The sequence below is a fragment of the Ursus americanus genome, chromosome 7 (assembly GCF_024610735.1).
Source record: "Ursus americanus isolate L20-20 chromosome 7, mUrsAme1.1.p, whole genome shotgun sequence".
Lineage (NCBI taxonomy): Eukaryota > Metazoa > Chordata > Mammalia > Carnivora > Ursidae > Ursus > Ursus americanus.
The window spans coordinates 38942563-38960097 of record NC_142133.1 but is presented as its reverse complement, the minus strand read 5'-3'; the positions used below and the strand labels follow the sequence as shown (position 1 = coordinate 38960097).

The 17535-nt window shown below is 49.4% G+C and overlaps 1 protein-coding gene across 1 annotated transcript in view; it reads left to right on the top strand.

Moving 5' to 3' along the window:
- SLC4A5 (solute carrier family 4 member 5) overlaps positions 1-17535 on the top strand; it is an 88252-nt gene that overhangs the window by 31403 nt on the left and 39314 nt on the right. The window contains exons 4-11 of the mRNA XM_087863565.1: positions 6713-6873; positions 7619-7774; positions 9061-9156; positions 11493-11548; positions 14748-14905; positions 15360-15447; positions 16348-16502; positions 16860-17048. Coding sequence (XP_087719691.1) covers positions 6713-6873; positions 7619-7774; positions 9061-9156; positions 11493-11548; positions 14748-14905; positions 15360-15447; positions 16348-16502; positions 16860-17048 — 1059 coding nt within the window. The remainder of the gene's footprint in view (positions 1-6712; positions 6874-7618; positions 7775-9060; positions 9157-11492; positions 11549-14747; positions 14906-15359; positions 15448-16347; positions 16503-16859; positions 17049-17535) is intronic.

Sequence of the window (17535 nt, the reverse complement as noted above, 5' to 3'; positions counted from 1 at the left end):
TGGGAGATAGGCCTCTGAAGTCGTTTTTACTCTACAGGTTCCTCCTCCTCTATTTTTCCTTCACAATTGTTATTGCTAAAGAAACGGCATCATTCGTCCTATAGGTTTTGCACCTTCTGGATTGCATTGTGTCTCTGCAATGGTGTTTAACATCTCTATTTCTTATAAAGTGATGGTGGGGTCTAGGCTTGTCTTATTCCTGTCTGCCTTTTTCAGAAGCCTATTTCACAGGTGGCAGTGTCTACTTCTATCAGGAGGCCATTCCGGCCCCACTGATCTTTGTGTGTGTGTCTGTGATGGTGCTAGACTCATGGTCATTGCTTAGATTGTTCTCAGTATTTTTAAATACAGTTAAGACCCACCCTTGTCTCTTTTCTCCAGTCATTTCCTCCTAGCTAGGCGTCCACCCAAAGTGATCAGCCTCACTATCCTCAAGCAGGAGGGAGCAAGCAATTAATGACGGTGAGGGGACACCAGTGAGGGAACAGTGGTCCTGTCCTCAAGAAGCTTAATGTCTATTTGGGGAAGCAGGTATATATCCAAATAACCAAGAAACATCATTGACTACAATTAATTGTTTATTTTAGCCTCTGAGCCCCAGAAGTCAGGAACTTTACCTAGAATAGTCTATAGCAGAGTTGCCTAGGTCCCACTCAGGTATTCTGGAGATCTTATTTATTTATTTGACAGAGCGCACACACAAGCAGGGGGAGCGGGAGGGAGAGGGAGAAGCGGGCTCCCTGATCAGCAGGGAGCCTGATGTGGGGCTCGATCCCAGGACCCTGGATCTTGATTTGAGCCCCTGGGATCTCAACCTGAGCTGAAGGCAGATACTTCACTCACTGAGCCCCCCAGGCACCCCCCCTACTCAGGTATTCTGATGTAAATTGGTCTAGGATAGACCTAGACAATAAGGTTTTAAAAGCATCCGAGTTATTTTTCTGTGCAGCCCGTTTTAAGAATCATTATCCTAGGATAGGCGTTCTTAAAATGTGGTCCCTAGATCACAGCATCAGCATCACCTGGGATGAATGTAAGAAATGTCCAAATTCTTGGTGCTTCTTCCCCTGTACCCGAGACCTATGAACTCAGAAACTCTGGTGAGACCCAGTAATCTGTGTTTCCTAAGCCTTCCAGTGATACTGATGTGTGCTTAAGTTTGAGAACCCTGTCCTCAGTGTTTACTATCGGAGAAATAACCAGGGTGACTGGGAAAGGTTTGAGAGGAAGAGGCCCTCTTGCTGGGAATGAAGTAGAGAATGAAGGGGTCAGATCTGGAAAACAGAGAGGAAAGAGGACATTTCACTGTATAGATCCATGACCCTCAAAAGGAATCTGGAGACCAGCAGCACAGGCATGCCTGAAAGCTTGTTAGCAATGCAGAATCTGGGACCCTACTCCAGACCTGCTGAATCAGAATCCGTATTTTAACAATATCTCTATGTGATTTGTATGTACATTAAAGTTTGAGTGAGACACACTGGTGTAGAGTATGTACTCCAATTATAAAAGTCAAAGAAACAAAAACAAAAAAATGGCCATGCTAGGAAAGAGACTCTGGAGATATGGTTCTGCTCTTTCAGCTGGTGTTCTCAAAGCCATGTTTCCTCTTGTATAAGGAGAGTGGGACCCATGTGCACAGAGCTGTGTGTCTGCACTGGGACCCCAGACAAGTCCAACTATCCCTGTGTGACACGGTTCTATATGATTCCAAAGCAAGGGCTCCTCAACCCTCGCACAGTCACATAAACTGGGAGCTTTCGTGGCTAGGCCACACTCCGGAAGGGGTGACCACCCAGGCATCTGTATTTTACAAAATCTCCCCACGCACTTCTAATCGATAGCCAAAGTTAAAAATCACTGCTGCATATCTTGGGTCCTCCATGTTTCCACGTTCTACTCAAGGCAGAAGTGAGCTCAATGTCTAGTAGTTGCCACCAAAAACATAAAATTAAGTTTCAGGGTACAGGCTCACTGTTCCAACATCTGGATTCCCAAAATAGTTGCAAGGAGGACCTGGACAGCGGTTCCTAGTAAAGTTGTTGAGTATCCTGGAATTTTTTGAAATCAGTTTCTCTAGGGATGCTGGCATTGCCCTGAACCTGGAAAAGGTAACTTTGCTCTTCTGCAGACTGTGCTCAGGTAGGTTGACATCCTTGTGTGTGTGTCTGTAGAGCTGATGTTTTGTGGGGACCTAACACAGTACGAAGAGTTGAAGTTCTGGGAGGCAGAGAGAACCGATTGTCCTTGCTATCTGGAGTTAATAGAAGATGTTTCAAAGAGAAGGTATGCTCTCACCCACTCCTTCTGGGTAGAGTTGCATTTGTATAGGCAGAAAACAGAAGAACAGATGTCATGGCAGAGAGCTGCCCAAGAATGTCCACCCAGGATGTTTATGAGACAGTGTAGAGAGCAATCAACCCTAGAGCCCCGTGCACTGGGATACATCACACCGTTGGGTGGATAGGGCAAGGCTGTAGAGTAGCAAAGGGTCTTCAGTGACAAGGTGATAGTATAATTTATCTTGTGTATTTTAGAGAAAAAACAGGGCAGTGTGATTGCTTGTATGGGAGAAAGACTCAGGGAGAAGGTAAGCATCTTCTCAATCAAAACATTTGGACTTATCCTTTGATCTCTTCCTTACCAACCCTTATATTAATACATCTTTTAGAAAAACTTTGTATTGACTTCATACAGACTTGGATCTACCATAATTTAGCTGATGTTTCCCAAGCAGATTTTTCCCACTTAAAAAAGTCCGCTACACTTTGGTAAACCCTGAGGCTAGTGTATGTGTGGTCTCCGCTCCAGCCCCCATGTCGTAGGTCTTCACCTCCCAAGCCTCTTTTAATCAAACCTCCCATCCTGTATCCGTTCAAGCCCTCAAGGCCCTGCCAGGCACCTGGTTAACTGGTCTCAAATAAACGCATTAAATCAGAATGTTAGACATTCATAATGCAAAGTACTCACACAATTGTGTAAAGAGGAAATCTGACAAAGGAAAACATTTTCAGCCTCACTAGTAATCAGAAGAATGCAAATGTGATGTAAATTTTCAATTACCAAAAGAACAAAAGTGAAAAAGAATGACAATACCAGGGTTTGAAAGACTTCAGAGGAAGGCGAGGTTTCCTGTACATTGGTGGAGATGTAAATTGGCAGAAGCTTGCTGGAGAACAGTTTGACAATGTATATCATACACTTAAAAATGTACAGACATAGCAATTCCACCTCTGAGAATTTATCCTAAGGAAATTATTGAGCAGGGCCAAGGATATTCAAGCCAGCCTTGTTTATAATAAAGAATAATTAGGGGGCGGCTGGGCGGCTCAGTCAGTTAAGCGTCTGCCTTCGGGTCATGATCTCAGGGTCTTGGGATTGAGCCCCACATGGGGCTCCCTTCTCAGTGGGGAGTCTGCTTCTCCCTCCTCCTCTGACCCTCCCCCGTTCCTACTCGTACTCTCTCTCTCAAATGAATAAATAAAATCTTAAAAAAGAACCTAAATGTCCACCAAGTGAGGGTTATTCATATCAATTGTGGTCTATTCATACAGTAAAATACTAAACAGCCTTTAAAATGATATAAATATTTATAGACATTTGTAGACATGAATGTCCAGTAGTTATGATGTCCTTATGGTGTCATTAATGTAAAACTGTGTGCGCACATGTACACACGTGCTTTCACGCACACAGAGATCTATAATGATAGTCATGGAGGGGCGTCTGAGTGGCTCAGTCGGTTAAGTGTCAAACTCTTGATTTTGGGTCAGGTCATGATTTCAGGGTTGAGGGATCGAGCTCCACATCAGGCTCCACGCTGGACATGAAGCCTGCTTAAGAGTCTGTCTTTTTCTCCTTCCACCTTTGCCCACCCCCCGCCCTTGCATGCACAAGTGTGTTCTCTCTCTAAAAATTAAATAATAATAATGATAGTCATCAAAATATCAACCATAGTGTCCTCTGGTTGGGAGATCTTTGAATGCCTCTACTTTATTTTTTGTATCTAAAATTACAAAAGCAATATTCTTTATTTTTACATTAATAGCTAACACATCATGTGCATTTTGTGCCGGGCTCTGCTCTAACTGCTACATACTATTGTTATTCCTGAAGAAAACAAAATGATAAGGTCCACAGCTAATAAATGATGGAGCTGGGACTCAGCCTGGTTGTCTGGCTGCACAGGCTGCCCTGTTACTACGCTAATTAACCCAGAGTCAGAGTCTCTTAGCCCCTCCTCCACCAGCAAACCCACCCCTCTCCCCAGACTCCTATAACTATTTGACAGGTAGCCTTCCAAAGCTTCTGCCAGGCACTTTTAGACACCTGTGGCCAAACACACGGATGTGTGTGTTTCTTTTTTTAAAATGGGATGGTATTGTCCATCCTGTCAGTATGCAGAGTTCACCCTCATACTCTACCTCTGCAGCCGGGATGTAGGGAATCGTTGTGACCTTCCCCCTACTGGAAACTGGCAGTTTCCTGTCCTTCACCTTAATGAACAAAGCTGCAGTGAACATCCTTGTATGCATTTGACTATATGCAGGTATGTAATGATACTTCTGTGATAATTTCCTGGAAATGGAACCACTGCATCAAAAGACATGCACACTAAATGCTGAAAGCAGCTGCCCAGTTCCCCACACCAGGACTGTGCTGTTCCTCTGTACACATACAGCGTATGCACACATGCAGACACTATGTACGCATACCCACTAATCTCGCACTTCCCGCGGCGATGTTCTCACCAACACCAGAAGTCACCAGTCTTTTTCACCTTTGCCAATACGAGAAATGAAGAATGTCATTCCATCTGCAGTAATTTGAATATTCTCAATTCCTAGTAAAGTTGAAAGTCTCTTGATCATCTTCATTTCTTTCCAGAATTGTTCACTTTTCAGTTGGGTAATTTGAGTTTTTCTTATTGATGTGAAGGAGTTGTGTTATAAATACCAATTTTTTGATGCCCTGTGTGTTGTAAATATTTTCCCACTTGTTGCATTTCTTGGAACTTTGTCTTATTTTGTCATACAGAAATTTTATTATGTGCCAAAAGCTGCCCATTTTTTCCCTTGTGGTTTTACATCTTATTTAGGAATTCTTTCTATACAACCAAGAATATAAGAAGACTCTCCTATATTCTCTTCTAGTATATTTGCATTGTTGTTTATACATTTTAAATTATTTATTTTAATTGTGGTAAAATATATATAACATGAATTTTACCATTTCAACCGTTGTTAAGTGTACAGTTCAGTGGCCTTAGATACAGTCACCTAAGGTGATGGAGTCACCATCACCACCATGCATCTCTGGAACTTTTTTCATCTTGCAAAACTGAAACTCTACTCATCCAACGGTAGCTCCCACTCCCCGCTCCCTGGCAGCCACCGCTCTACTTCCTGTCTCTACGAATTTAGTTACTTCAGGTCTGGTCTCCGCAGAAGTGGAATCGCGCAGTGTTCATCTTTTGCGCCTGGCTCCTGTCACCTAATAGAAAGTCTTCAAGGTTCATCCATGTGGTAGCATGTGTCAGAGTTTCTTCTATTTTTAAGAGTCAATAATATTCTATCATAGATTTAACTTTATGTTTAGACTTTAATCCATGTAGAATTTAATAGTTTGCTGAGAAGTAGGTGGCAGGTAAGTTTTTTTTATTTTTAATTTTTATGTTGGTCATCTTTTAAACAACTTCTCTATCAAAACCCAAATTCCCATGAGGGCCTAGGTCTGCTTCTGGACGGTTGTTCATTGATCCCTTTGTCTATATCTGGACTGGAACCACGTGCCAGCTTTTAGGCAAGTTTCTGTATCTGCTAACAGCATAGCCATCCCCATCTTATTTAGACATTCCGCAACCATTTTCAGACATTTACTTTTTCAGAAGAACTTCAGAATTAATCATGAGTTCCAAAACTACTCTTTTGGGATTTTGATTGGAATAGCTTGAAGCTACCCACTAACTTGGGCTTGACATCTTGCAAAGCAAGCCTGCTGGAGGTGCGCTCCTGGCAGCTCTCCAGGCTGTCTGCTGCTGCCCTCTGCTGGGCCGCCCCGGGCCTTCCCACTGGGCTCGTCCACCCAGCCTCTGTTCTGTCTTCTAGAAAGAACGAATTCCTATACGCCCTTGGTTTAATTTCTTTGCTTCCCCAGATGACATATGGATTTTAAGATGAACTATGAGAACCAGAACCTAGAGTGGACGTGTAGAATCCCCAGGCCCTGCAGCAGAAGCTGTGGGGAAATACTTTTATCAGGAACGCTTTCTCTGTTCCCCACAAACAATACCCCCTGTAAGGCAGACCCTGCACACATGTGAGACCGGCCCTGGATAGCCAGGTTCCAGTTGATACTTTTTTTTAACAGCTTTATAATTACAGGTTATCGTCAACTTCCCTCATTTTAACTGTACAATTAGATGATTTTTGGTGAATGAACAGGTGCAACCATCACCAGAAACATTTCTGCCACCCGCAAAAAGACCCCTCATGCCCGTTTATGTCCTCCTCTGGAATGTCACTTTGAGCACAACATCAGAAGTGGGGGGTAGAGTGAAGGGTTTCCCAAGATCCTCTGCCTGTGAGACATCCCGACATGCAGCGCATGCGCATGACTTGCCGGCCAATACCCCTTGCCCCGAGGAGACCCGCCGGTGGGGGCTGCTCTTGAGGGCAGTGGCCACGCTGAGCCCCATCCTAACCCCTTCCAGGTGGATAAAGTTTGAAGAAAAGGTAGAGGAAGGAGGCGAACGCTGGAGCAAGCCCCACGTGTCCACACTGTCGCTGCACAGCCTCTTCGAGTTGCGGACCTGCTTACAGACGGGGACGGTGCTGCTGGATTTGGACAGTGGCTCCTTACCACAGATCATAGGTGAGGCAGGGACTTCCAGGCCCCTGAAAGCCCTGGCAGCCTCGTGCCCGCGCCGGGTCTGTGTGACACCCGCCGGATTCTGCAGAGACCAGGCTCTGGGTCTGACGCTCCCAAGACAGCGGCACAGTGACTTCCAGGTCTCGGTCCCATGTAGAGCTCTGACGGGGAGAACACCATCCTCTAAATCGCCATCCAGCAAGGGAGCAAAAGGGAGAGGGGCTTCCTAGCATTGACACAGATACCTATTGCCATGGCAACCTGTTTCTGGTCAGAGTAAATGGATCATCATTTACTTTTAGGAAATCAGCTCTCATTTGGTGGAGTGGTGAAGGGAGACAATAAGGCTGGTCTTTTGTCCCTAAAACATTTTGCAAATTTTGTTCTACCACATTCAGATTTGCCACAAGTATGTTGCCCCAAATGCTTTTCTAAAAGGAATTCATGTTAGGAGTAAAACCATCAAACACAGAACACTTTTGTGCTTCTTAGGGTACTTCATTGACTTTTCACAATAGCATTGATAGAGTGTGGAATTATATACACACACATAGACACACATACCCACAGGCCTGTGACCTCATGTTTTCACAGTTTGAGGCAAAGCTGGGACTATTTCCACATCTCCTGCCTCCTCTAGTCACTTTTAATCCTACTGATAACAGATGAAACCGAAGACACCCCCCCCTCCGGTCAACGCCTGGTCCTTCTGTCCCACATGGACGAGGCATGTCTGTTCCCCACTTAGATGAAGTCATTGAGAAGCAAATCGAGGACGGCCTCCTGCGGCCCGAGCTCCGGGAGAGGGTCAGCTATGTCCTCCTGAGAAAACACCGTCACCAAACCAAGAAGCCCATCCACCGCTCCTTGGTCGACATTGGAAAGTCTGTCTCCTCCACCACCAGTGAGTTGGGCCATATGCTGGTGGGCGATGGGCATGTGGGGGCTGGTGTCAGGTCCCAGGGTCCGAGTGAGCCCACCTTGGTGGCTGAATAGTCTTGGCAATGTGGAAGCTTCCTGGACTTTGTATTCCCAGAGAAATTCTGAGGCTCTGGGGATCCCTCAGCTTCCTTCTCTGGCAGGCCTGCAGAGACCCCAGCCATACTGCAATGTTGTCCCCACCAGCAGAACAGAACTAGTCCTAGGAAGAGAACTGGTTCTCTGCCTGGGCTGCACGTGGCAATCACCTGGGAGTATGAAACATGTCCCAGTGCCTCAGCCTCACCCTGAGAGTTGGATTCAGTTGGTCTGGGGTATGGCCTGGGAACGGGGAGTTTAGAAAGCTCCCCAGGAGATTCTGTTGTGCGGTTGGGATTGCAAAATGCCGGTAGAGATGGCATGTGTGTGGAAAGAGCTCGAAAGTCTCCCACTGAATCCCCAAGAAGTGCCAAGAGCCTTGGCTGAAAATGAAGTACATCAAGGTGATAGAAGGCTCTGGGTTCATCTCAAGTGTGCCTGGGCTTGTAAATCTGGCAGCTGTGTCACTGTGATTGGCAGAGCCTAGGGCCGTTAGGGAGAGTGATTGTTCCAAGCACACGTCTCCAACCTGCAATCCTCCACTCTTAATACTGCAGAGTCGAGACGCCCAGACAGTAGCCTCGCTGAACCTGCCAGATAAATGCAGTAATCAGAACAAAGTCGATGAGGTTGCTAAAGAAAGAACCTTGAGGAATCTCTTTAGATGAATTGTTTTAGAATGGCAAGTGTTTAGCATGGTAACAACAGCAGGTTAGAGTCAGCGCTTAGCATGTTCCAGGCACTGTTCTGAGTGCTCCACATGCGTTAACTCACTCCATCTTCACAGAAACCCTGTGGCTGGGTGCTGTTCTTGTTCTCCCCATTTTACAGATGAGCAGCCTGAGGCACCGAGAGCCTAGGTGACTTGCCTAAGATCACACAGCTAGTAAGTGGTGGAGTCGGGGATGAACCCAGCAGTCTACAACACCTGCTGCCTATTTGATAATTGTGTATCTATCTCACTCTCAAGAGTACAAATACTTTCTCTGGAATCTTGTTCAGACTATTAACTTACTTCAAAGGCAAAACATAAAACAACCAAAATAGGCTTTCTTCCTGAAAGGGGAAGAGACACGTCTCACGGCCCAGCTTTGTTTAGGTGGAATGACTGGAAATGTAAGCCATGCTGACAGCAGGCTGCTGACGCCAAATTCCTTCTGTTCCTCCCCCCAGATCGCAGCCCAGCGCGGGGCCCAGTGGCTGGTCCGAGCCTCCACCACTCCACCGAGGACCTGAGGATGCGACAAAGTGCCAATTACGGCCAGCTGTGTGAGTGTGCTCTCGGCTGCCGCACGACAACACGACAGCTGCCCGTGGCAGCTGGGGCATGCCAGCTTCCATAAGCTTTCGTGGGTCGGGGAGATAAAGGCCAGGGCCTATCTAGAATTCTCAGGACAGGCATCGGGAGAAATCTAACCTCCACCCCAAACCCGGGCTGTCCTTGGGGCCTAACTTACTACCCTAAGTGTCTAGGTAATTGCTCTGACAGATGCAAGTCTAAATCAAGTGCTCGCATGATCAGTACCCAATCCTATGTGCTAGGCATTTTTGTCTTAGTCTGTACCTTTGTTTCCACCAAAATGATCATCAGTCCCACTTTTGGTAAGAAATCTTCCTCGAAACTGAATTAGAAACAGGCCTGGAACTTTCCCCTGGGACAGTCAGAGAACACTGCCATCACTGGATGACAGCCTTGTGCATGACGACCATGGGATGCTGGCAGTCACAACCCCCCCCCCCGCCCCCCGCCGAGTCCTGGGAATGGGTGAAGGGGCTTGTGAGGTGCACAGTCACAGACAGGACTTTTCAGGCAGTTCATCGGGGGAAACACACAGGTGAGCTGTGAAGCAAAGAAAAGAGAGAACCTGCAAAATGAAAAGAAAAAGGAGTGAGAAGGGTATGTTCCTTTAAGTACTTTTACTAAAAGGCCAAAATATGAGCAAGTTATACCAGCTGTGCCCTAACCAAGCCCAAGGGATGATTTGGAGGGCAGTGTGGGCCCTGGCCAAGGCCTCAGCTATAGTCTTTTCTCTCTGTTGTTGGTGCCCCTGGGTCCCTAGTCCTCCTGGCCTTGGTTATTCCCTGTAGGGATGCCAGGAGGCAGCAGGCACCAAATGGCTTTGGGGCAAGTCTTCCTCCCAGTTATTCATTGTGTCTGAGGTCACCCTTGTGCCCAACACCATGGAGAAGGAGGCCCAGAGAAAAGGTTTTTGTGTGCATACCATCCTACCCCACGGTGGCCCCTGGAAGGCTCAAAGAGGAGACATGCCTGAGTCTTGGAGAATAAATAGGGGTTTTCTAGGAGCATGTGGTGGGGTGAGGGTGATGGGGGAGAAGGGTGTTCTAAGCAAAAGAAACAAAGAGCAGAAGGAAGGCACTGTGAAGGGGGCGGTTCACTTCAGGAGGAGGGCAGGGCCTGAGGGCAAGAAGGTCAAACTGAAGAGGGCCCACATGCCCTACAAAAGGACCCTCCCTGCCTCTATTGTGAAGGTAATGGGGACCTCGGAGAAGCTTTAAGTGGAGGCACACCAGGATCAGATTCCTATTTGAGAAAGAACGGGGACAAGATTGGAAGAGAAAGACTGTCAGAGCAAGACTGGAGAGGAAAGGGTCAAGGTGGGATGCGAGAAGCAGGAGGTGAGGAAGTGGAGAAGGCAAGGCTGGCACCCAGGCTGGTGATGGGAGGGAGGGACACTGAGCAGAGTAAGGTGTGGAATGGGAGTCGTTTGGTGGAAGTCAGTGAGCTCTGTTTCCCAGTGTGTTGAGTGTAAGATCCAGGTGGGGCTGCCCGGTAGATTCTGGGGCCCGGGAGAGAGGTGTGGAACAGAGACCCAATCTGGGCATCCTCAGCCCAGGGTGGGCATGAAGTGATGCAGGTAGATCTGACTGAACAAGGATGGAGGGGGTGAAGCCGCAGCAGGGAGTGAAGGCAAAGCAAGGCCCTGAGCCCAGCAGGAGAGGATCCTGGATACAAATAAGAAGGGAGCCAAGGGAGGGCAGAGTGCTGGAAACCAGGGGGTGCGACAGGCCACAGAAAGCCAAGAAATAACAGGTCTGAGAGTGCCCCTTGGATGTGGCTGCTGCTGGGAAATGAGAGCTGACTTTCTCCTGCCTGGACAGGGGAAGGAACCATCGGGAAGTTCAAATAATTTGCCATCACTGTTCTCCCCACAGAGAGCCCCACCTTTCTTCCCTCTGCCAGCCAAACCCCTGACCATCTTGTAGCACTCACATGGGTCATGGATGACAGAGGTGAAAGTGGTCTTCTCTCTCCAAGTCTAAGCTCAGTGACACCTGGCAACTCTCCTGATAATGTGTCGTGTCCCCCCCCTCCTCCAGGACCTGGCACAGAGCAGACATCTTGGTCTCTGCCCAAGGAGGGGGGGGGTGGAGGGGCGGAGTGCAACAGACTGAGGAGTGAGGAGGGAAAAAGAGAACCTGCAGTGGAAGGAAAGAAAGAGAAGAAAAAGAAGTAGAGGCTAGCTCCAGGGGGCGAGGGGAGAAGGGGTCTTGCTTTGGTTGTGAAGCTGGGAGAAGTGTGTGTAGGGACCAAGGGAAAAGGATCTGCAAGAACCTGACTTCTCCTTCTCTTCCTTCTCTCCTAGGTCACGCCCAGAGCAGAAGCATGAATGATATTTCTCGCACCCCAAACACAGACCAGGTAGTAAAGACCCTGCACTGGCTGCTGTGAAGGCGCAGGGCAGGAAGGCGCCGTTGGTTTCAGGGGCAGGGAGGCCCTACGGGCAGAACTCCACTCCCATGAAGGAGTAGGAGTCCCCAGGAAGGATCCAGGCGGGGGCTCAGGGCTGCCTTGGTGACTAGCCAGCCCATCAGTCAGGTACTGATCAAGCCCTATATGTGGGCGCTGTGCCAGGCACTGGGGGCAGTGGGGGACAGAGAAGCGTGATCTGGTGAAACACCAGCCATCCCTGAGCTTGGGATTTGTTGGACAGAGACCAGCACACAGAGTCTCACCTCCTCCATGGCCCCCGAGCAACCTTAAGGAGGGAGTGGGGATTTGGGCTGGCAGAGAAGAGCAGTGGGGCCTCCCCGTGGAGACAGCAGGGCCGGTGGATCCCCTGGACTGCCCACAAGTGGGTCTTATCCTAGGCCAGGGGAAGATAATGTCAGTTCTTATCTCCCACCAGCTTGGCTGAAACCCCTGTGAGCAGATCAGAACCCTACAAACAGGTTGAGTCCAAGTTCTAAGGCCCACAGCCCAGGTACCCCATGACTAGAGCCCCCAGGGGAACACCAGTGGGAGCCCCCTTCCAGTGCAACCCCCACACATCTTGAGGGCAGCAGTCCCCTTGCCTGTACCCCCAGGAATAGGAAGAGAGGTGATGAAGGAAACCTGAAATTTGGTGAGAACCCCTCAGGAGCTTGGGGGACCTCCAGGCCTTCAAGGCACCCCGAAGTTTGGTGGAAGGCAAAACAAAAAACAGTCCCTCATCTCAGAGTCTCAGGGCCCTTTGATGGCTAAAATAAGAAGAACAACATAAACCCACATTTAAGGTCCACACACTGCACACACTACCCCGTGCTAAGCTGTTGTGTGCAGGGCGAAGGTGCTCTTAACATCTCTACTGGTGAGGACCCTGAGGCTTAAAGCAGTTAAATAATGTGCCCAAGTCCATGCGGCTGAAGGGTAACAGAACTGTGATTTAACCCAGGCAGTCTGATTCTAAAGCCCTTACTTTGGGAGCAACGTAGGAAGGAATATTCTGGAATGTTATTTAGAGAGGAATCCTGCTTTACTATAGTCATGCACACAGACGGTGAAGCCATGATAAGAAAGCATTGCCCGGTGAAAGTCTCTCAGAGACGATTTTAATAACTATCTAAGTAGTACTAAGAATACTAGCTGTCGCTTTCCCTGGGTAATACTGCCTTGATCTAGGGGTTGGAGCCCAGCGTCCAGCTGTCTTGACCAAGTGGGACTGCTTCTCCGTATCTGCAGCCGCGTGGCTGGTGGGCACGATGGCTTGGAAGCCAGTGGGTGCCCCTCAGATGCATCTTCCTTCGAAACCCCACACCCGCCCTGGACAGGCCAGCAGGTTCCCAGTGAGCAGAGCGTGGATTCGCTGTGTGCAGAGACTCAGCAGAGGTGGACAGAGTCCCCACGGGGTTCAGGAAGTGGGGTCAACATTGGATAAACCCATGTTCAGACTGTGGCGGAGCCAGGATGGCCAGAAGGCCAGTGTGGCTCATCTGGGATGCCACCAGGGCAGCCTCCTTAGCAAACATGCCACAATCTGCAAGGGAGGACCCCGGCCCTTCTCCTCTCCTGGTTTATGGGTGTGCTGCTTGGAACAACACCCTTGTTGTTTTCAAAGCCTGGTTCTCCAGGGCACTCTTGCCACCCTTCCTCTCCTCCTGTCCCCTGGATTCCTCCCTGCTAGAAGCTCAGGGGCACGGAACTGGCAGGGGGACCGCAGCTGCCCAGGGAACCCCCAGCTGCTTATGAATCAGCTGACAGCGCCTACAACGGAGGGACTCTGGCCTTCCTGTTTAACTCCTGGCCACGCTTAGTCTTGCTGTGTTAGTGTCCTTGGGACTGTGGCCTGGGGGCCTGTGAAGAGTTTTGTTTGTTTGTTTGGATTTTAAAGATGATAAGGGTGTAGCCGTCACTCATGTGCCTTTCCTTGTGCTGGTAGGCCACCCAGCCCCGTGTGTATCATACCCCCCATCAGGGACCAGCTGTGAGCCATGCCCATGCCCAGGGACAGGAAGAGACACAAGGAGTCTGTGTCCTCACTGTGCTTATGACAAACAGGAGAGACTCCAGCCAAGGAGGAAAGGGTGGCAAAATTGTGGTGTCCACAGGCTCTCTTTAGCACTTGCCTCCCTCTCTGGCCCTTTCTTCCTATGTTGGCCACTGTGGACTTCCAACATCCCTGCCCTCACAAAAGCATCTGTCCCCATCCTCTCTGTACAAAGTGATCTCTGTCCCTTGCCCACCCCCTTGCTGCCGGAGGGGAAGCAATCTGAGAAACCACTGCATCCTATGATGTTAAAGACGAGGAACAGCTTGTATGTGACTGTCCCTGAGGCATTTTCATTGTACAGTGGGACTCAGAAGGAGTCCGTGTCTTAACCCCTAGGAATGAAGTCTGACATGTGGAGAGTGGGAATAAGTTTGGGACAAGGGCCTGTCTCCGGTACCTCTCATATTGGACCCCACTCTCTCTGCCTATTTGACCTTCCTGTCCTGAACAGACACTAGCCCCTAGCATTTCGATGGTCTTAGTTGGAAAATCTAAGAAGCTATGAGTTTCCTGGGAGTTCCCCTGGAGGTGACTAGGGGGCATGGAAGTCTTCTGCAGATTGGGAGGTGGGGTCCAGGGGCTCCTGTCAGCCCGGAAGCTGATGGCAAAGGGAAAACAAAACGTGTCTGCCCTGGTCATCAGAATGGGCCTCATCCTTCCCACAGCCATCCAAGGTGAAGGCAGAGAGGGAGGGCTGGGCGCCCAGCATGAAAGAGCTGACTCCCATCTGCTTGGGCCGCAGGGGGCTGGGGGGTGAGGCCTGGTGTCCAGCAAGCCTGGGCTCTCTTGTCTGACCCCTCAGCTCACACTTCAGTTGAGCAAAGTTCCCACCCATCTGGGAATGTCTTAGGGGTCAAGTCATTGCCTGTTCCTTCCTGTCTCCCAAGGCTTGCTTGGTCCTGGGGTTAACCCATTTTGCGTTTCCTCATCTGCAGAACAGGGCAAAGTATTTGGTTATTTCAGTCTCCTGAAGAGCGCTTGGAGAATTTTTAAAGTCAGGCCTTCAGAGCAATCTGAAGGGGGGAGGGGACTGAGAGCTGAAACCACTGATGAGAATATCCATGGGCATCTTGTTTCCCCCTCCCTGACCAGCGGAAAAACAAATTCATGAAGAAGATCCCCAAGGACTCAGAAGCTTCCAACGTGCTCGTGGGCGAGGTGGACTTCCTGGACCAGCCGTTCATTGCCTTCGTGCGTCTCATCCAGTCGGCCATGCTGGGAGGAGTGACTGAGGTCCCTGTCCCCACCAGGTGAGGGTCACTGAAATCTGACACCTCCCCCCACCGACCTGAAGGAAGCCAGCTGTCCATGCAGTCATCACAAACTGCTGTTGGAGACAACCCTGAAACGTAGAAGGAAAATTAGGGAATTGCTGGTGAGGGAAATTTTCTGACTAAGGGAGAGTTTGAGTTTATTTAAAATAATCATAAAAAAAGAAGGAGCTGAGACAGACACTGTTGGCTGGGCTTGGGCAACAAGACAATGGTGAGGGTGCTCAAGGGGAAGCTGGTGGAGGTGAAGAAGAAATGTCTTTCCAGAGCAAATATGGGATTCAAAGGAGGGAAGAGACAAGTGTGTGGTCAATTCATGAATTAACAATGAGTAATGTCCAGGGCCAGAGAATCCCTCTCTTCACCTGCTTCTATTTTTCCTTCTTGCTTTCTTCCTCCTCTTCCTCCTCCTCTTCCTCCATCTTCCTTGCAGATTTCTGTTCATACTGCTTGGACCTTCTGGGAGAGCAAAATCCTACAATGAAATTGGCCGAGCCATTGCAACCCTCATGGTAGACGATGTAAGTGGTAACGAGAAGCACGTACTCCTGACCGTCACGGCTCCTGTATAAGCACTGGGCCTTCATTCACTCACTTATCCAACAGGCACATTCGAGCATCTATGTGCCAGGGTGCTGAGGGTTCTGAGAATCGGGGGACAGTCACTGCCCTTTAGGAGCACCAATTAAGTGGGAGAGACAGACCTGTAACTCTGAAGTGAACCCCATCCTAACTGTCCCAGGCAAGGCTTGACACAGAAGAGGGCCTTCTGCAAGGATGAGCAGGAGTTAGGTCTACCCTGCACAAGCCTAAGAGGCAGGCATTCCAGACAAAGGGAAAAGGAGCCAAAGCTTGGAGATGGAGAAGCTGGATAGAAGTGATTCAACTTAGGCTCAGTGTAAGAACTTCAAGAGCAGGAGGGGAGCCGGAGATGACACAGAGCCTGTAGGCACAGCTTCGAGCTCTCTCTGTCCCAGAGGTGATGGGGAGCCTAGAAGATGTTCAACACAGGCGCGATCTGTACGTCAGAAAGAATGCCCTGGACACAGCCTGGAAGGGTGTAGCCTGACCCTCCAAGGATGAGGGGTTAGGAAGTTATAATCAGATCTAAAATATCTGAGCTTCTGGGACTGGGCTCTGAACAAGTTTTTGAATGGGCTTGCTCCGTGCAAAACTGAAAGCAGAAAGGTGAAGTCATTCAGCCAAAGTCCTACAGCTAGGACAAGGAGACCTGGCCCTCAGGTCCTCCCCCAAGGTCCGCAGCTCCCCACTGTGCAGAATTTCACCTGCAGGGCTCTGTCCTTCCCTAAAGACAGACAATGAGCTGGCAGGAGATTTTTCTCCGACGCTATACGTGATGTGCTCCCAAGAGGTGGCTAAGAAGCAGACCTCAAGATGTCCCCTTCCTCTTTCCTTGCCAGCTCTTCAGTGACGTGGCCTATAAAGCCCGGAATCGGGAAGATCTGATAGCGGGGATTGATGAGTTTCTGGATGAGGTCATCGTCCTTCCCCCTGGGGAATGGGACCCAAATATCCGAATTGAACCCCCCAAGAAAGTTCCCTCTGCTGACAAGAGGTGTGTATGTGGATGGAGGGGTGGCAAGGAGGGAAGTGGTTCAAAGGGAGCCCCGAGTCTGTCCATGGCTTTTCTGGTTAGCATAGATGGGTTTATACTATTTCTTTTTCTGGTGTCATTTTATTTCTCAAAAAACAAACAAACAAAAAACAAGCAATATGCTGCACGTGAACGTCTGTAACATCTGGGTGACCTGTACATGGTACTGGGAGATCATTCTCTACATTTGTCTCTGTATTTTAATGTATTTCATGATTTTTGTGGGAGAGGTAAGGTGTTCTCTGGAAAGTTCTGGAGGGGCTAAGCTCGTCCAAGGATTGGGAGTCCCACAGTCCCCTTCCCCCGTGCTCCTTACAGGAAATCCGTGTTCTCGCTGATGGAGCTAGGCCAGATGAACGGCTCTGCAGAGGGAGGCGGCGGGGCGGCCGCAGGAGGCGGAGGCGGTGGCGGTGGCAGTGGCGGCGGGGCCGGCGGAGGGAGCAACGGGGATGACGGAGAGATGCCAGCCATGCACGAAATCGGGGAAGAGCTTATCTGGACAGGAAGGTGCCCACCCCAGGCCTGACGATGACGCCCCCCAACCTTTAGGCTTGCCTTCTTCTCACCCAGCTGCGGGCACCTTCCCCACCTCTGCCTGCAGCGCCCCCTCCCGGCCACGGGATCTGGCCACGGCACTCTTTTCCTCCCCACGCCCCCCAAACCCCTCTGGATCTGGCAAAGGGTTGCTGCAGGAGTAGGGAAGTGGCACCCAGCACATGAGTGGAGGAAGCCGAACTTTTCTCTAAACACTCTGTTACTGTATGAGTCTTCTAGGGCTGTCCTAACAAAGTATCACATTGTAGGTGGCTTAAGCAGTAGAAGTTTTCTCTCACAGTTCTGGAGGGTAGAAGTTCCAATCAAGGCCTCGGCAAGGCCAGCTCCCTCTGAGACTCTGGGTGGCATCCTTCCTTGCTTCTCCTGAGCTTCTGGCGGCGGCCAGGGATCCTTTGTGTCCTTGGCTTGCAGCAGTGTGGCTCTGGTCTCTGCATCTGTT